General features: G+C 36.8%; 2 protein-coding genes across 5 annotated transcripts in view; one reads left to right on the top strand and one right to left on the bottom strand.

Moving 5' to 3' along the window:
* The first annotated feature begins 1,692 nt into the window (after positions 1–1,692).
* Positions 1,693–7,384, top strand: SERPINA10 (serpin family A member 10). The gene is made up of 4 exons (XM_041476378.1): positions 1,693–2,431; positions 3,384–3,657; positions 4,349–4,496; positions 7,193–7,384. Exons 1-4 carry the CDS (start codon positions 1,711–1,713, stop codon positions 7,382–7,384), a joined length of 1,335 nt encoding a protein of 444 aa, XP_041332312.1. The 5' UTR covers positions 1,693–1,710.
* Positions 7,385–9,039: 1,655 nt separating this feature from the next.
* PPP4R4 (protein phosphatase 4 regulatory subunit 4) overlaps positions 9,040–16,697 on the bottom strand; it is a 58,902-nt gene continuing 51,244 nt past the window's right edge. For all 4 annotated transcript variants that reach the window (XM_041476269.1, XM_041476270.1, XM_041476271.1 and 1 more), the window contains 2 exons: positions 15,819–15,954; positions 9,040–10,943 (listed from right to left, as the gene is read on the bottom strand). In XM_041476269.1, coding sequence (XP_041332203.1) covers positions 10,919–10,943; positions 15,819–15,954 — 161 coding nt within the window. In that variant the 3' untranslated portion in view covers positions 9,040–10,918. The remainder of the gene's footprint in view (positions 10,944–15,818; positions 15,955–16,697) is intronic.

The following is a 16,697-nucleotide window of genomic DNA, read 5'->3' as shown; positions in this document are numbered from 1 at the left end:
CTGGAAACAAGAGCTCCTGCGTTTGTCCTGCCCTTTCTGTCCAAAACCTCTCTGTGCTGGGAAGGCAGAGCCCTCTGAAAGGCAGCAGTGCTTTGCCCAGTCTGTCCCTTCCCATCTCCTGGGGGAAGCTGGTGGCCACTGGAGCCAAGTCCTGTCCCCGACCTCCCAGAGAGAGACGCAGCAGTGACGTCTGCCAAACGCAGCGCTGTGTGCAGGAATTGCACCCTGCCCAGAAAAGATGAGGAAGGGCTTGTGCTCTGCAATACCTGGTGAGCAGTTAGGCCTGATGCTGACTGCATTTAGAGGAGGAACTGCTGCTGCAAAAAATCCTTTCCCTGTGATTGAATATGATCAAAATCAAAATTTTCCAATCCCTGCCTCTTCGTTAGAGCTGACTCTGCAGTGTCCAAGAATGCTTCTTGAAAGTAGGGATGACTCCCAGAGGAAAGAATCTCCTTCTTTGCTGCCAGAGCAGGTGCATCACTGCGGCAGGAACAGGACCTCTGTGCCTGTGCTTCCTCCACAGAAGTGGGTCACTACATAAGCAGAAGGAATGCTCAGCAGTTCCTGCACTAGCTCTGAACTGCACTGCTTCAGCCTGCCAGGGGACAGTGAGTATCCCAGCACTGGAGATGTCACAGGCACTGCCTGACCAGCAAGGCAGGAGCTGAAGTCAAGTCATCCCCTTCCCTACTCCAATCCTGAAAATCCAGACAATGGGAATCTCATTTAAAAAAAAATCAAGGGTTAATGGGAAATAAAAATAAATTTAAAAAAAATTCACAACATGTTTGCTGCATATTTTGCTCTGTTCTCTGTCTGCCATGCACTCGAGAGCAGGCATAACATTCATCGAATTCACTGCCTCCCCATTAAGTCATGACAGCCCATCTGTGTTGCAGCAAGTACAGAACGTGACCTATTATCTCAAAAGAAAATAGCACACCACCTGACTGCCAAAAGCACCTCGTGACTTGGCACCCAAATGTCTCAGTACTCACATCAACATACCTTTTCAGGACTAACTCCCACAGCCTGAATCAGCCAACTGTGAAATTCAGCTGAACTCTGAATAAACCGGATAAAACCAGCTTTCCCATATGCCAAATCACAAATTATACAATGACCGTAATTTTCTATTACAGATCCTTAGCTTAAAAGGAGTAGTTAACAATTGCCACGTGATTCAAGACTTTTGAATCCCTTACTGCTTTACTGAGGGGCCATATAATCCAGTTTTTAATCTCATTTATCCCTTTGCCCACTGCTATACAAAAGGTATCTGTGCAGGTTTGGTGGTCTTGAACATCCCATTTAATTTATAACGGGAAAATGCATCTCCAAAGATTGTAGCCATTAAAAATTTTTCCATAAGGTGCAATTCAATACTGCTGTATGGGAGAAAATTCATATATTGCTTTATGGAAAGATGGATGATAGTAATATTGGCACTTTATGCTTGCAAAGTGTATTTCATTTGCAAATTTGCACAATGTCTGATGCTACGGTTTGCCTAAGGTGTCCTGTAAGATCTGCCTGGTCTTCTCTGAATATTTTGGAATATATACCCTGAAGATGCAGAAAGACCACTTCATTACATCTATGACCTTCTGCATTGTAAATGGAAGAATAAACTAAAAAGTAATTTTGTTGTCTTTCTTTTTTTCTAGGAAAAAAACATCTCTAAAGAGCTCATTATTGGATGCCAACATGAAAACAGGAATCTACATACTTCTCTTAAGTGAATTATGTTTTGAATTCATCCAGGCTGGTATCAAACCTAAATTTCCAAAAGAGGAAAAAGAGAGTAATTTCTTGGAAAGAAATAACGTCAGTATTTCCAAAGAGTGGTATCATCACAAAAATATCTCTAAGCCTTTTGAACATCAAGGTTTTGAAGACCAAGGTCTTGAAGACTTCACTCTTCACAACTTCACTGAAAAGACTGCAAATTTCGGATTTAACCTCTACAGAAAAATTGCAATGACACATGATAATAATGTAGTCATCTCTCCATTTTCTGTGTCAGCTCTCATGAGTGTCTATATGATGGCAGCCAAAGGAGAAACACACAGACAAATTGTAAAAGGTCTGAACCTCCATGCTTTGAAGGACAGAGTGGATCACCAACATTTACCAGCTTTGTTTAAACAATTGATAGGTAACATCACAATGAATGAAGAATTTCTCCTCATGCAAGGTGTTCTTTCTTTTATTCAAAAGGACTTCAGACTCAAAGAGTCCTTCCTGAATTTATCTAATCAGTACTTTGATATGGAATTCCTGAAAGTGGACTTTGAAAACTTAACACAGGCAAAACTTTTCATCAATCAAAACATTAATAAAATGACCAAAGGAAAAATCCCAAGGCTTTTTGAAGAGCTGGACCGCCATAATAAACTGGTGCTTGTGGACTACATTTTCTTTAAAGGTAATTGCTGTTTTTATTTTGCAGAATAGTTATTTATTAGGAGAATCAAGACTCTAACTTAAGCTACATTAGGGGGAGTTTAAATGAATTTAGATGTCCTGTTTTCTCTATGTCTTTGTCTAAGATTACTTTTTTCTATTAAGCTTATTTAATAGGAAATTATTTTTCATTATAGGAAACCACAATTCTTCTATGCTTTCTTCCACACAATAGAGTCTCAAAGAGAACAAAAAGCCCTGTATCAAACTATCTCAGTCCATCTCCAAATTCTCCCTCTTTATGACAGGAAACAATGTTTTATTTTCATTCACCCATTAAAATGAAAAAGTCTTAATCACAACAGTCTTAAATGCTGAATACTGGGCACAAAATCATGGATTGATTTAACATAGTACACAAAATCATTGAAACAAAAATAATTTCTCCATTTCCATCAAGAATCATCTGCCCCAGAGGAACCCAAGTACCCGATTATATAACCTTACAGGGTGAGGGAAAGAAATACCAGTGATGGGCAGAAACCATTCCATGGAGAAGTCAGGGAATCCCCATCCGAAATATTGGATAATTATATTAAATACAGGATACTGAACAGTTCATAGAAAATTTCAGAGAAGGTTACATGTTAGGAAAGGTCACATGCTCACCAGGCATTGATAAAACAAAGATAACATAAATTCTGAACTTGAGTGGCAATTAACCAGCCTCTAGAAAAATATTTCCCTTCTTTCTGTGCAAATGAAGCAGTTTATTTTGTGGATTACTTTGGGGTTTTTTCTGTAAAAAAATTTATATACAATAAACATAAAATATAATGAAATTGTCATCCACTTATCCCAAACACAACTGACAGCCACTTCAATTAGATACAGAAAATATCCTAAGCTTAACTTTTTAGATCATTTTTCTGAACAAATATAAACACATATATTTAATTTCTTTCTTTCCTTAGGCAAGTGGGTCTATCCATTTAATTCCAAATTCACGGAAATTGAGACTTTCCACATTAACAAATACAGAAGCGTACAGGTACCTATGATGTTCAAGTCAGATAAAATTAATTCCACTTTTGATGAGAACTTGAGATGCGCTGTGATAAAGATACCTTACAAAGGGAATGCCCACATGCTGATTGTTATCCCAGAAAAAGAGGGAGACTACATTTCAATTGAAGACCATTTGACTACAGAGCTTGTGGAATCCTGGCTTGGAAACATGAAAACCAGGTATTTCTTTGACACCCATGGGGCCCTCTTTGTCTTTGATGTCTACTGCAACAAAACCCAGCAAAGTTCAGCTGGTCTTCCTAAGCCTTTTCCCATGGTAGCATCTCTGTGGCAAGAGGTGTCTACAGAGTAGAGGTCCTTTAATGGCCTATCCACAGCCCAAGTGGCATGTGAAAGTTTTGACTCAGAGGCAACAAACTTCGGCTTATCTCAGTTAAAAATGTCTCTGTGAGAGAAAGCATGAGTTTTTCCATATTCTTCCTTAGGTCTCCTTTCTCCTTAAATTTAGTACTGCCAAGCAAAAAACACTATAAATCTAAACATTTATTAAACATTTCTTACCAGGGGAAACCCAGAGGAATTGATAAATTTGAATATAAACATGTAAACCTCAATGATTCCTGTGAAATGTAGCTCCTGAAGTGAAAATTCTTTTCACCAGTCAATAAATTAGTGCGTCGCCCTGGTATTAGGACACTGTAACTGCTGGTGGAAGTATTTATCTAGAGAAGGAGATTATTTCTAGCATCACTGGCAGCCAACAGGTTACAAATTATTTTCTGCCAACCGAAATACCAGGAGAGACTCTTCAGTTTTTATCCCTTCTTTTTCTGTGTAAAGCTTAATTCCTGAGTAGTGTGCATTTCAGCAGTCAAGTGACCGTTTGCATCGAATTTATTTTTTTTAACAGAAAAATGGATATTTCATTTCCAAAGTTTAAACTAGAGCAAAAATACAAAATGAAGAAACTGCTTCAAGGTCTTGGAATTAAAAAGCTCTTTACACGTTCAGCAGATCTTAGTCATCTGACAGATGAAGAATATGTAGCAGTTTCACAGGTAAGCACTAAAATTATTTGCTGTTTGGATTGTAATAGTATAAAAACAGCCCAGCTAAGATGGTCATATGAATTTATAGGGACACTAACAGCAAAGAACCTCATCTGCCAGGTATGTGCAATCTACACATCTTAATCATGATGGATCCCACTTCAAGTATGAGGTGTGTAGGGGAAAGGGGTAGTGGCATCTCATAGGTGCTCAACACCTCCCAAAGTGCATTTCCCTAACCCACCACAGGAGAAAAGCTCTGCCTCCAGAGGAATATGGTTGGCTGGAAATGAGCAGAATTTCACAAAAACTGTGAACAAGAAAGACAATGTAAATGACAGTGAAATGGCAAAAACCAGGGCAAGGAAGGACATTCAAGGAAAGAACTCCTCATAGACAGTCCAGAGACAGGTATACTTCTCAAAAAATAAAGAACCTTAGAAAGTTTATTATAATAAAATCTCAAAAAGGTAACAGTGAGGAAGAGAAGTCAAAGCACTCCTGTTTTTCCCCTCTATATATATATGGAAGAGAAAAAACGGAATCTCACAGGAAAGGACTGACACAATATAGTTGTACTCCAACCCATACAGATGTTCCATTTTGTATGCTGAAGCTTTCAAAGAACCTTTAAACAGGTAAAGGCAAGGGCAGTGAATGGCCAAGAAGGCAGGAACACAGCTCCACGTAAAAAGAGGAGCAGGAAGAGAGACTTTGTACCACTGTTTAAGGGAGGGCACAGATGAAATTCAGACTGATGGAAAACAGAGGAAGAATGAGAAGCAGAGGAGTATGGAAGACAAAGGACTTGGCAATCACATCAATATGAAGAGGTCTATGTGACCAGGGATGTCTTATGAAAAAGAAAGGTAGTCTATAAGAAGAACAATTTGCTGAAAATAGAAAATTGAAATGCATGGTCAAAGAAAGGAGATGAAAGGCAAAACACACAGAGATACTTGTGCCCACAAGATTGGAGTGTGTGGAACAAGATGAAAAGCAGTGAATTCTAAATACAAATTCATACATTATAATAAAAGTTAAAAAAAAATTCTGAAACAAGATTAATTTATAAACAAGATACAAATAAAATTACTCTGGCACAGGATTTAAAAACGTAGCTTTATAAACTTATGTAAGGAAATTGTAGCATGCAACTGCTCATGGTTGTGGAGGGTTGTATGGCACAGACAATCCAGGACCACAACTGCAGGAGAGGCTTCCCAGGATCACAGAATGGTTAAGGTTGGAAGGGACCTCTGGAGGTCACCTGGTCCAACTCCTCTGCTCAAGCAAGGTCACCTTGCGCAAGTTTCTGAGGTCCGTGTCCAGACAGCTTTTATATTATTTTTAATATCTCCAAAGAGGAAGAATCCACAGTGTGCCAGTGCTGAGTCAGCCTCACATGAAAAAGCATTTCCCAGTGTTCAGAGGAAACCTCCTCTGTTGAAACCTCCTGTGTTTCACTTGGTGCCCACTGCCTCTGGTCTTGTCACTGGGCACCACTGATGAGCCTGGCTCACCTTCTTTGCAGCATCCCTTTGGGTACTTGTACCCTATGAGAAAGAATCCTTCTGGTGCTGCTCTCACAAGTCTCCCTACACCAAATCCTTACAGAAGCCTTTGTGATTAGCCAGTTAACAGGGTGGGATAATAAACACTTCTCTGCAAGTTTCAAAAACTCTCATGCTTGAGCTACAGGTTTTCAAAATTGCAGTGGCTTAACAAAACACCTTTCTGGGAAGATGTAACATCCCAAGAAAAAATATTTAATGGATAAAATTGCAGTGATTTTCAGTTTGGTATGAACTATTTCACTGTTGGGAAATGGCAATCTGCAGCACTTTTCTCCCTTCCTCTTGATCATGTAACTTTCATGCTGATTCTCAGCAGTTAACTCTATTGTGTTATGAAAAAATCACACTTTAACAGGAACTGCTAACTGATATTAGAAGCAATATGTGCATCAGCTACAAAGTGCCAGAGGAGCATCCTGTCCCTGGGAATTGTGAAAGACAAAAATATTATTTAATAATATGTAGCAGAAACCTCAACACTGGTGAAGTCCTTCAACTGTTTTCACATAAGTAATTCCTAGAATTAGGAGTTTAGAAGCTGTAAATCCACTAGATGACCAGGTAGTTCACCAGCCACTAACACAGCAGAAGAACTCATAGGTATAAGCAGGCAGAAAGAACAAAATGGAAAAGATGAAAAAATGAAAAATCATATTCTGCCAGGCTGCAATTTCATTAGGATGAAATGATTGGTGCATTTCCCTAAGCTCTCACAACATCAGCTGCAAATGACATATCCAGGCAGTCAGTGTTTGTGACTGGTGAAAACACATTTCCTACAATTGAGAAACGCCTTTGCACAGTTAGGTGTCAAAGAGGGGCACTCTACACAAAAAAAAAAAAAAAATGCAATGGCTGTTTCATACAAAACCCTCAGTCTCCAAGTGAGGTCTGTGTTCAGAAATGTGGAAAAGTGCAGTGACTCCTGAACTGGCATCCACACTGGGAGCCTTGTGGGCACAGTGGCTGTGCTGACTCCTCTACCAGTCTAACAGAGGTAGACTGCACCGAACTGCTCATTTTAATCCTTAACAGAAGCCTACTTCAATGGAATGCCTTCAGCTGGAAAAATACTCTTCATGTTAGTATTTACTCCTGTCACATACTTATTTCTGCCTTGCATTTCAGGTTGTCCAAAATGCAGTTATTGAAGTGGATGAAGAAGGAACTGAGGCTGCAGCAGCAAGTGGCTCAGAAATAACTGCATTCACAGTGCCTCCTGTCATCAAAGTGGACCGGCCATTCCTCTTCATGATTTTTGAAGAAACTTTTAAAACATTACTGTTCATTGGCAGGGTGGTTGATCCAACAGAAATGTGAATAAAGGTAATAGTTTCTATTCTTTGGTATGTAAGAAGCTTTATTTTTAATAGTTTATTTTATAATAAAAATACACTGAAATATGAAATGTGAAAACATCTCCTGTCTCTCCTAGCTAGCACTAGGTCATCCTAGCAATATTTTATTGATGCCACACAACAAGCTACGTTCATTAAGGCTCAAAGCAACAAAAATGTGACTTGTAAAATCTACCTCTGGTAAAAGAAAACCCAACGACAACAGAAGTGAAATTACAAAAATCAGTATTTTAGTGATAAATCTGAAAAGCCCCAGACATTCAAATGCCAAAATATTCAGGAAGCTCACTGCCAAACACTGCAGATTCCTCAATGTTATCTTCTGTTACAGAGACTGAAGAGCCCAGTGACCTCAGAATTTTGCCAGTTATAAGAACAGAAGCATATCAATCCCTAAAAGAGAATTTATAACCTTTGTCTAGAGATCTTTATTTTATTACTGTAGAAAATAAGTCTGTCATGAAGTCTACCTTGTGAGTGTGACCTCTTTCAAAGCATTTATGCAGACTGTCAAATCACCTTATTTTCTCAGAGTACATGATGTGCCTTGAAAATATTCTTTGAATTAAAAACAAAATAGTTCTGAAAAATAGGTATTCTGATTTTGGAAAATCTGGCCTATACTATTTCATAGCACAAAGCCAGCCCTCTCCTACCCCAGAATTTCTACCTGTAGTATCACCTAGACACCAGGGTGAACTATGTAACAGGACTCTATAACTGAAATAAAGCAGACTTTGGTAGGAAAAAACATACCTACATTAAAGTGGAATAAATCTATTCACAGAGTTGATCCTAAAATCCAAAAGGTGTTGCAAAGGTGTTTCAGAAAAATATTTCAGAAATATTTTCAGAAAAATATTTCCATGATCTAATCAGAATTTCCTTTATTCAAGTAGAGCAGAATGCATCCAGCAGAATGACAAGATCTTAAGATTTAATAGATTTTAATTAGCAGAGTCCTACATGTAAAGTACAAAACAATGAAAAAGCTACTTCTAGATTTATGTAACTAACAGATGTCAGCATTATTCTGCTTGCTCATACAACCTTCACAAAATAATTGCCCAAAAAGGAGCAGAAGACTTTTCAAAATCATTTGGCAAGGAACTTCACAGGTGTCTATCAGTACATATTCACAGATACCTCTGCTAGAGGAGATACAAAAGATACATTATGGGATAAAGCTGATAAATCTCAAAAAATCCCCTCAGTTACCATTTGGTGTCTGCCCACAGCAGCCCAGACACTGATGTACTCCACTCACAAAAGGACTTAGGAGGCAGGCTCTGCTATCTGACTAGACTATGAAGAGGCATCTAAGCTAACTCCAGACTGCACTACAAATGTACCCAGAAAGAGAATCACTCCCTCCTGCCACTGATCTATATGAAAACCAACAAATGCCACTGCACAGTTGACCTTCAGCTGTTGTTCCAGAGCTACAGCTGACCAGCAGGTATAAGGGTTCAAATGCATTGGTGCTGTTTAACAGAACTAACCCAGAAGTAAGTGGCCCCTAAAAAGACTGCTTGGACGGAGGTCTGTAGTGCAGAGGACTGATGAAAGTAGGCACAAGACACCAGAGGTATTGCAAAAGGAAAATGTCCAGTCCAAAAATGTCTAAACAGAGCATTTAAAGATTACATTAAAGGAATTTTTGGTTATTGAGCACTAGAGCACGTTTTCAGCATTAAATAAATTAATCAGCTTAAAATGACAGACACTGACAGCCAAGAAGGAACAGAAGACAGACTGTTCACAGAACTCATTACCTGCTTATTAAGGGGAGAAAGCTTCGATTTTCTGAACTTACTGGTTGTTCTGCATTGCTCTGCAAGGCATCAAAAGGGCAAACACAGTTTTGAGTCTTGTTCTACAGCTGGCTACTGATGATGTGAGTTTGGTCCCTGCCAAAGGTCAGACTAAGAGCAGCCTGAGCAGTCTCCTGTGCCCACGGGTGAGCAGCTGTAGCTGCACCTGAGTCAGCTGTGCCTGGGGAACTGGGAGAATCTGCTTGCATTAATGAACCAAAAGCAGAACCCAGGAGGAGCCAGCCCAGGTCATCTGTACATCTCTACCAATACTGAATGTTAAACATCATCAAACTCAAAGAAGCTGCTAAAGAAATCTGTGATTTACAAGATCCTATGCCAGGCTGCAGAACAAACTGAAAAATTAAGTATTTCCACAGAACCCAAACAATGCCTGTGACGTAAGACAAAGGATGCTGCTAAATCTAACTGAGGTGTAGGCAGCTTAAGCATTCAGACAGTGCTTAATCCAAAGAAATATTCTGTACTTCACACATACATTCAGTATTATTAGTATTTTAAATAAATACCCTCCATAGGTAATTGTTTTTATTTATTTTAATTATAAAAGATGCCCTGAGAATTTTTTTTCAAGAACATGCATGTACAGCATTGTCCTATGTTTTATTTTGAGTAAATCATTATTCATGTTCTTACATTATAAAAAGTAACCACACTCACATATGCATACACAGACCAGATCATCTTTATCATACAGCAATGAATTTTAAAAATCATATATTTCTGATATCAATATATTTATGCTGCCTCCATTTTGAAAGAGAAGCTGACAATAGCTTCATAATCTCTCTCAAGTATTGGCATAAATTGAACTTTTCAAAATATGATTGCATGTTTTTCCACATACATTTTGATAGAAACATTAGCATTAATGCAAACAAATGCAGATGACATCACTGAACCATGGCAGCTTGCAATAGCAGCTGATTAAAAACTAGATTCATTATTATAAATTATTAAAGTGAAAATACAATTTGAAATACTAAAATTAAAACAAGTACTTATACAACAAAATGTACGAAATAAAACTTTTTTTTTTACAGCATCTGGAGACATTTGCTTTTAGATTGCTTTGAAACTTACACAGGATTTTTATGAACTTAGTACTTGTAAAAACATTAATTCCAAATTCACAGCACAATGCTTCAAAAGTCTATGGTTTTTTTATAGACTGATCAATGGTTCTGTACTTTGGTCTTAAAATCAGATTTGCAGGTTCTTTAAAATGTGGGATTCCTTTTTCATATTCATAACAATTCTTTCTATTTCTACCTTAAAATATGGCAGCTAAGAGTTGCTGAGATTGTAAAGAAGCCAATCAAATAATGGGTATGTGCATTCTAAATCCAAGACTTCAAACTACAAAGGCATAACTGAAGAAAACAAAAATCTTCTCCTTAGCTGCAGCAGTTAAGAGCACATAGCTGAAGTTATGGTTCATATCATTTCACTACAATGTTAGTATTCTGCAACCATTACATTGTTTATCAGAAAATATTTTACAGATTGGAATTTTATTTAAAAGATTTATTTTAAATTTTTAACATTGCAGGATGCATTTTACTCAGTCCAGGCATTAGAGAGTCCCATCTGCTACTCCCACCTTATCCCACCAGAACGTTGCTTCCTTCAGTCTCTGGTTCCCTCCTTTTTCAGATGATCTAGGAGTTTGATTTTCTGTTTTTTCTTCATACAAAAGAAGAAACACACACAATATGTTGTTACTATATTATTAAATTGCATAACATATTAACTGCTATTGTGCAGAAAATTTTAACATAACTCTTGGCTGCTGTACTTTAAAAATTATTAGCTGTTCTATTGCACCCAGTGAAAAAGCCAAATGCATATATTCTGAGGGCATTCTTCTCAAGAAGGGTGAAGTTCTCCATTCAGGTGTCTACAGAAGTTCTTGTAGAGATCCATCTGACAGATGATTCAGGTGGTACAAGCAGTCTACTCATGGCTACAGAAAGTGCCAAAAGCCTGGCACATTGCACTGTGATTTCTAGCTGTTCTGTTGACCACAAGGTCATTTGGGTAATTTCTGGATTTTTCATGCCTTAATTTTTAAATCTGTATATATACTGTTTATACGTTTTAAATAGCTGTAGCTGTCAATTAACAACTATTTGTATCAGACAGAATTATTTACAAGATGGGGTGTAACTTTTAGAACTCTTGGAAAAACTAATTTGCATCTATATTTTACAGTATCACTTACATATAACACAATATATTGTTCTGTTTCATTCTGTTAAAACTGCTGAATATTTTAAAACTGCACATATTATATGATAATACATCAGTGTCAGGATACCTACTAGCTTCATCATAGAAATGGGACACAAAACACAAGCCAGTCCCACTGGAACTCGGAACTTCCAGCATCTTAAATGTCATGATGAAAACATGATTAAAAGCTGTAAGTAACCAACTCAAATTGTAGTAGATCAGTGCCAGAACTATTTCATCTTGTGCTTAACTTTCTAAGCAATTATATGACTGGATGAAAGACATTACTTTAAGATACTTATCTTAAACATATAACTAGTACAGGCACCAAACTGGATGTCTTATAGGTCAGTTGTGGACATCTTATAAAACACTGATATTTATTTAGATTTATTGCTGCATAAAAATTATCTTTCTAATAATAAATTAGAAATTTCTAATAATAAATTAAAAAATTATTTTTTATGCAACAATAAATCTACTCCCTATTTTTACAAGATGGAAAACCTGTACCACACATCCTTGAAGAAAGTTTTGAGTCAAAGTGAAATAAAATCAGCCAATATCTGTATGTCTATAAGCAAGATGCAAAATACTTAAATGCCATCTATGAAGTGAATATATTCATGGACAAATCTATAAAGTTTCTAAATAGTTTTAAACAATTGCATGTTGAACATTTGCAGTCATACTACAGCAATATAAACTCAAGCAAAACATCTTATACCTAACAATCTCATAAAGCTGACAACATTCGAAAGAATATAATAAAGCTGCATAGCCTAATGATACAAGATCAGACTGCTTGATAGAACACAGTGTTCATGATTTATGTCAATGTCTGCACTAGGATGATTCATGATCCAACTGGCAACTCTTCAACAGGAAGTGAGAAAAACTCTGCTCTGCATATTAAATCTCTTGTGGGACAAAGTACCCAACCAGTGCTCTTTCTGATTCTTCCCTATTCCATCAGGTATTTAAAGCAGCTAGTCTTCTATTTTGTGATTCTCTCATTAAGTTATATGGGTGCTGCTTTAGCATAATTCTGGCATTTTCTATGGCCTAAGTATTACCTAAGACCTAGCAACTGACACCTACATTAAAACAATTCTTGTGAGCACTCGATCATGATTTACTATTTTTTTTCCCTTGCATCTATTTTATTTTCAAAAAGAGATAAAACTTTAATTGGCACATACTTGTGAGTTAGTTTAAACAATGTTTGAATGCATGAGTGTGGCAAGAAAAGACTTCAGTTCTCCACCAAAGTAACTCTGAGTTTTGAAATATTCCTGGAGGACTATCCTATATGAAATCAGAAATTCTTCATCCCTGCAAAACTGCACTATATTGTCAAAAGTGAACATCTGCCAATATTATGTAGAGAACTTTTATAGAAAATATTAGGCTTAAGCAATTAAACAATATTTTATCCAAGCATATACCACTTCAAACTAAGAATCATTAATTCTATCTGCTTATACTCTTATGTGTTACTGCCCACATATTTACTCAGAAAAATAAACATTAGAAGTTACCGTACTTAAGTTGCAGAGCCAGCAAACTAAACGTTGGGTTTTGCCAGAATTGAGATGATCAGTGGAAATTTTAACCACATAGGTAAATCTGCATGATGATACAGTCTTAAAAAAACAGCCAATTATTACTTTCTCATGTTAGTGAGTTTTCTGCCTTAGTCAGTCCACCAAAGGTGATGATCATTGATGAGCATCTATTAAATTGTACCTCTCATTGTACAATTGTCAAATTCTTCTCACAGAGTGATTTCAGTCAGCTGCTTATATATTTGGATATCAATTTTTTCCATCATTAAAGTTAGAAAATAATGCTTCCTTGAAACTGACATTTTTGTTGTTTTGTTTTTTTTTGGTTTTTTGTTTTTTTAATTTAAGTGTGCATATATTTAGCACCAGGCCTGACTTCCTGAGTAAAGGAAGATAAAAAGTACAGCTAAACATATCTGTGATTGAATGCATTTACCACCAAACATTCCTGTATTTCTTAATATCTACTTACAGAGCTGCTTCATTTTCTTATGAGAACAGTTAAGTATTGGGTCAGTTTACAAACAAGAAGTTGAATCTACAGCACAGCAGACATTAGACCAACTTGAGAGATGTCTTTTCCCATAAGAACGCAGAACACTAAAACTCTTATTCAGAACTAAATGTAGGACATCCTAAGCTTCCTCTTCCCAAAAATGTTTTTCTTCCCCTGATACATCCTCTTTAGCTTGTGACCCTATGCAGTTCAGGGACTTTCTGAACCAGACAAAGCACCCAGATCAGTGTGTTCGATCAGATACCTACTTTCAAATACTCTGCTCTTAGGGCATTCATTTGGGAATGGTACACAGAGACTCAAAGCTATGTTTCTTACATTCCACTCTCCTGCCTGAAGACAAAAGTGCAAACTGCTCTGTGTGAGCCTTTCCTGTCCCTCTGTATTTAAACAAAAGATACCAGTTTTATTTTAAATGAAAGACAGAAAAACCTTTGAAATTTGGAAACGTTTTATGTGATAAAAAATATGTCTAGCTAACCTTTGCACCTCACTGCTTTGTGAATATTAATCCATTCATTTTCCCCAAATCCTTGTGGGACACCAAGTAATTGGAATTTCTACAGATTGCTAAAAATATTTAGAACATTTGAACTAATTTTCTGTTTTAAAGTGAGGAAAAGAGGCATACAGTGATTAGGGTGAAAGAAAATGAGGTTTTGAGCACACCTAATTTTTTTAACTATGTAGCACTCCGTTACATTTTATGTTCTCAAGATAAATGCCCCATTTACTTAAGAGATAGCTGAAAATGTCAGCACGTCTACTAATCTAACTGCTGACTTTGAAATGGTGCACTTTGAAATAAGTGACCCCCTAATGATCACCTATAAATGTCTGAAGTACTGTGGGTAGTATTAAGAGAAGCCATTAGACACTGGCAAAGACAGGGACAGAGGGCAAAGCGATCTGGCACCTTAAAGTACTATTCCTGTGCAGCCACTTACTCAACAGAGGCCACCTGCATTCACAACTTACCTTCCAACCTTCTCTACAAAATAAAAGCTATAGGTCACTATGCAAGCTTGGGTTCATTCTAGAAAACAATTTATCTTGTACAGTGAATATGGTAGAATTCCAGCAAAAAATCAAGTACACAAGGAACTAAATTAATATTGTCCTGAGAATTTTTTTTGTTTAACTTTTTAGTGTTTTATTTTACAATTTAGTAGTTTTATTAACTTAAAATCCTGACTAAAGCTGGGGAGATGTTTAGGTTTGCTTTTTAAAGGAAACTGGAAATATGTTGTGGAAAAATATGTTCATACAGATGTTTAATTCACCAAAACAGACCATCATTACTGTTGCCTCTTTATACCTAGCAAACCAGTATAAGATGTTTTCTCTTTCCTGTCTTAGCTTCCAGTTGTAGTTTCTGCTACATTGAAGTCTACTTTCCCAGACTCCCTTTCTTGCTGTAGCTGGCTCCTTCCCTTTCTCCATTCTGCCTTGGCTAAGAATGCAAATCTCTGCTAGCAAAGAAAAGTCTCAGTTGGAGCCCACAAAATTACAGTCAGTCCAATGACAGTAATTTAGTTACAGTGTAAAAGGAATCTGCAGGGAATTTGCTGCTAGAGTCTACAGAGATTTGGGTGAGTGTATGTCACAGTGATTTTCTATGATTTACAGTTTTAGCACAGGAGCAAAAAATACATCTTTGATTTTGTTCTTGCAAAATGCTGAACAGCACTGGCTGGTGTTTAAAGGAAAGCAGCCTGAGGAAGATGCCTAGCATTGAATTTTTGGTTTTTTTTGTAAATGGTAAGGCAAAGGCAGCATTAATAACAAATACCAGTACCAGTTCATCCTAAGTCTCAAGATTCATGATGGAATTGTTACATAATGATAAAACATATATAAGTTCACAAAAACAAGGAAAATTAGAAACTAAGTAGTCTAAAAATACTTCTATTTCTCCAACTACAGGCAGCTAAATCACTGTGACTGTAGTTATTACATAGCAAAGGCACTAACCTTCACTTTTTCCCATTACACCCTCTCAATTATATACCAGCTGAATGCAAATATGTGCAGAAGAAACAATGTGAAAGACTAATTAGAAGGTAATGCCATCTTAGAAACACTTAAAATTGCATACCACATTTCTACCCTGCTATTTTAGTATTTCAAAATCTGTGTGCAGAAGTATAATAAATGCAGGCCTAATTTGACATGGCTCTTTTGAGCTCCCTTTGAAAACATTACCCCTAGGTTCAGTTTAACATCTTGTCAACAACTTACATGCTCATCTTTCGGGACTGACTCTCCTTATTTGCACTGCTCTTTTGGTCAGCTGAGTTGAATAAGCTGCGAGAAGAACTGGAAGGGAAGGCAGCATTCCCACTGTTGCCAGCAGCATGAGCCCGGAATGAATCATCTGAAACACAGAGGTGCAGCTCAGACAAAGAACTTTGGCTGAAAACACTTCACAGAAAGTAAACAGAATGAGCGGTTTTTCCTGTGACAATAGTGGCATATTTCCTATGGGACTAATCCAAAATTTTAATGGAATGGTTTCTACTTAATATTTCTTCAAGTATTCTTATGAAAAAGTCCCACTAAATAACTGGAATACACATTTCCAAAGAAAATATTCATACATTTAAAGTATGTAAAGAGTGTGATTTCTTGGGCCAATCTTTAGCTGCTTAAAATTTAGCTATTTAATGTAATTTAATTACCTAGTGCCTAATGGTAGTGAATTGAAAGACAGATTTCTCTAGGAAATCATTCATCTCAATCTTATCTTTAATCATCCAAACTCTTTAAAATTTAGTGGTCAGAAATGTAAACAGTAGTTTCTCTCTCTTAATTCAGTTGAAGTTTTACATAATACTCATTCTCCTCATGTAAAATAGGTGGGGAAAAACTCCAAATCCAACCTTTTGATGATACTTGAAATTCCAACCAGGACATGACAAACTCAGTTTATTATTACTATTTTTAAATGTAAATTAAAACAAATGTATAGGCAAAAAAAAAAATCTGAAAAATACACTTACTAGACTAGCACTTAAATGCTCAAATGTATTGGATATCTATTATTCTGCTTTCTTTAGAAGAATGACATCTTAGAGTACGCCTGCCTAACTGGGCCCATATATTCAACACCCACACAAA

This window comes from Pyrgilauda ruficollis, unplaced genomic scaffold, assembly GCF_017590135.1.
Source record: "Pyrgilauda ruficollis isolate IOZ18807 unplaced genomic scaffold, ASM1759013v1 scaffold38, whole genome shotgun sequence".
Taxonomy (NCBI): Eukaryota; Metazoa; Chordata; class Aves; order Passeriformes; family Passeridae; genus Pyrgilauda; species Pyrgilauda ruficollis.
Note: the sequence above shows the minus strand (reverse complement) of the source record. Positions and strands in the feature narration are given on the sequence as shown.

What these genes read in the sequence shown, in the direction of transcription:
- SERPINA10 (XM_041476378.1), top strand. Translation starts at nt 1,711, where the DNA reads ATGAAAACAGGAATCTACATACTTCTCTTAAGTGAATTATGTTTTGAA. An exon ending in CTTGGAAACATGAAAACCAG is followed by an intron (nt 3,658 to 4,348) that starts GTATTTCTTTGA and finishes TTTTTTTAACAG; the next exon opens with AAAAATGGATATTTCATTTC. An exon ending in AATATGTAGCAGTTTCACAG is followed by an intron (nt 4,497 to 7,192) that starts GTAAGCACTAAA and finishes CTTGCATTTCAG; the next exon opens with GTTGTCCAAAATGCAGTTAT.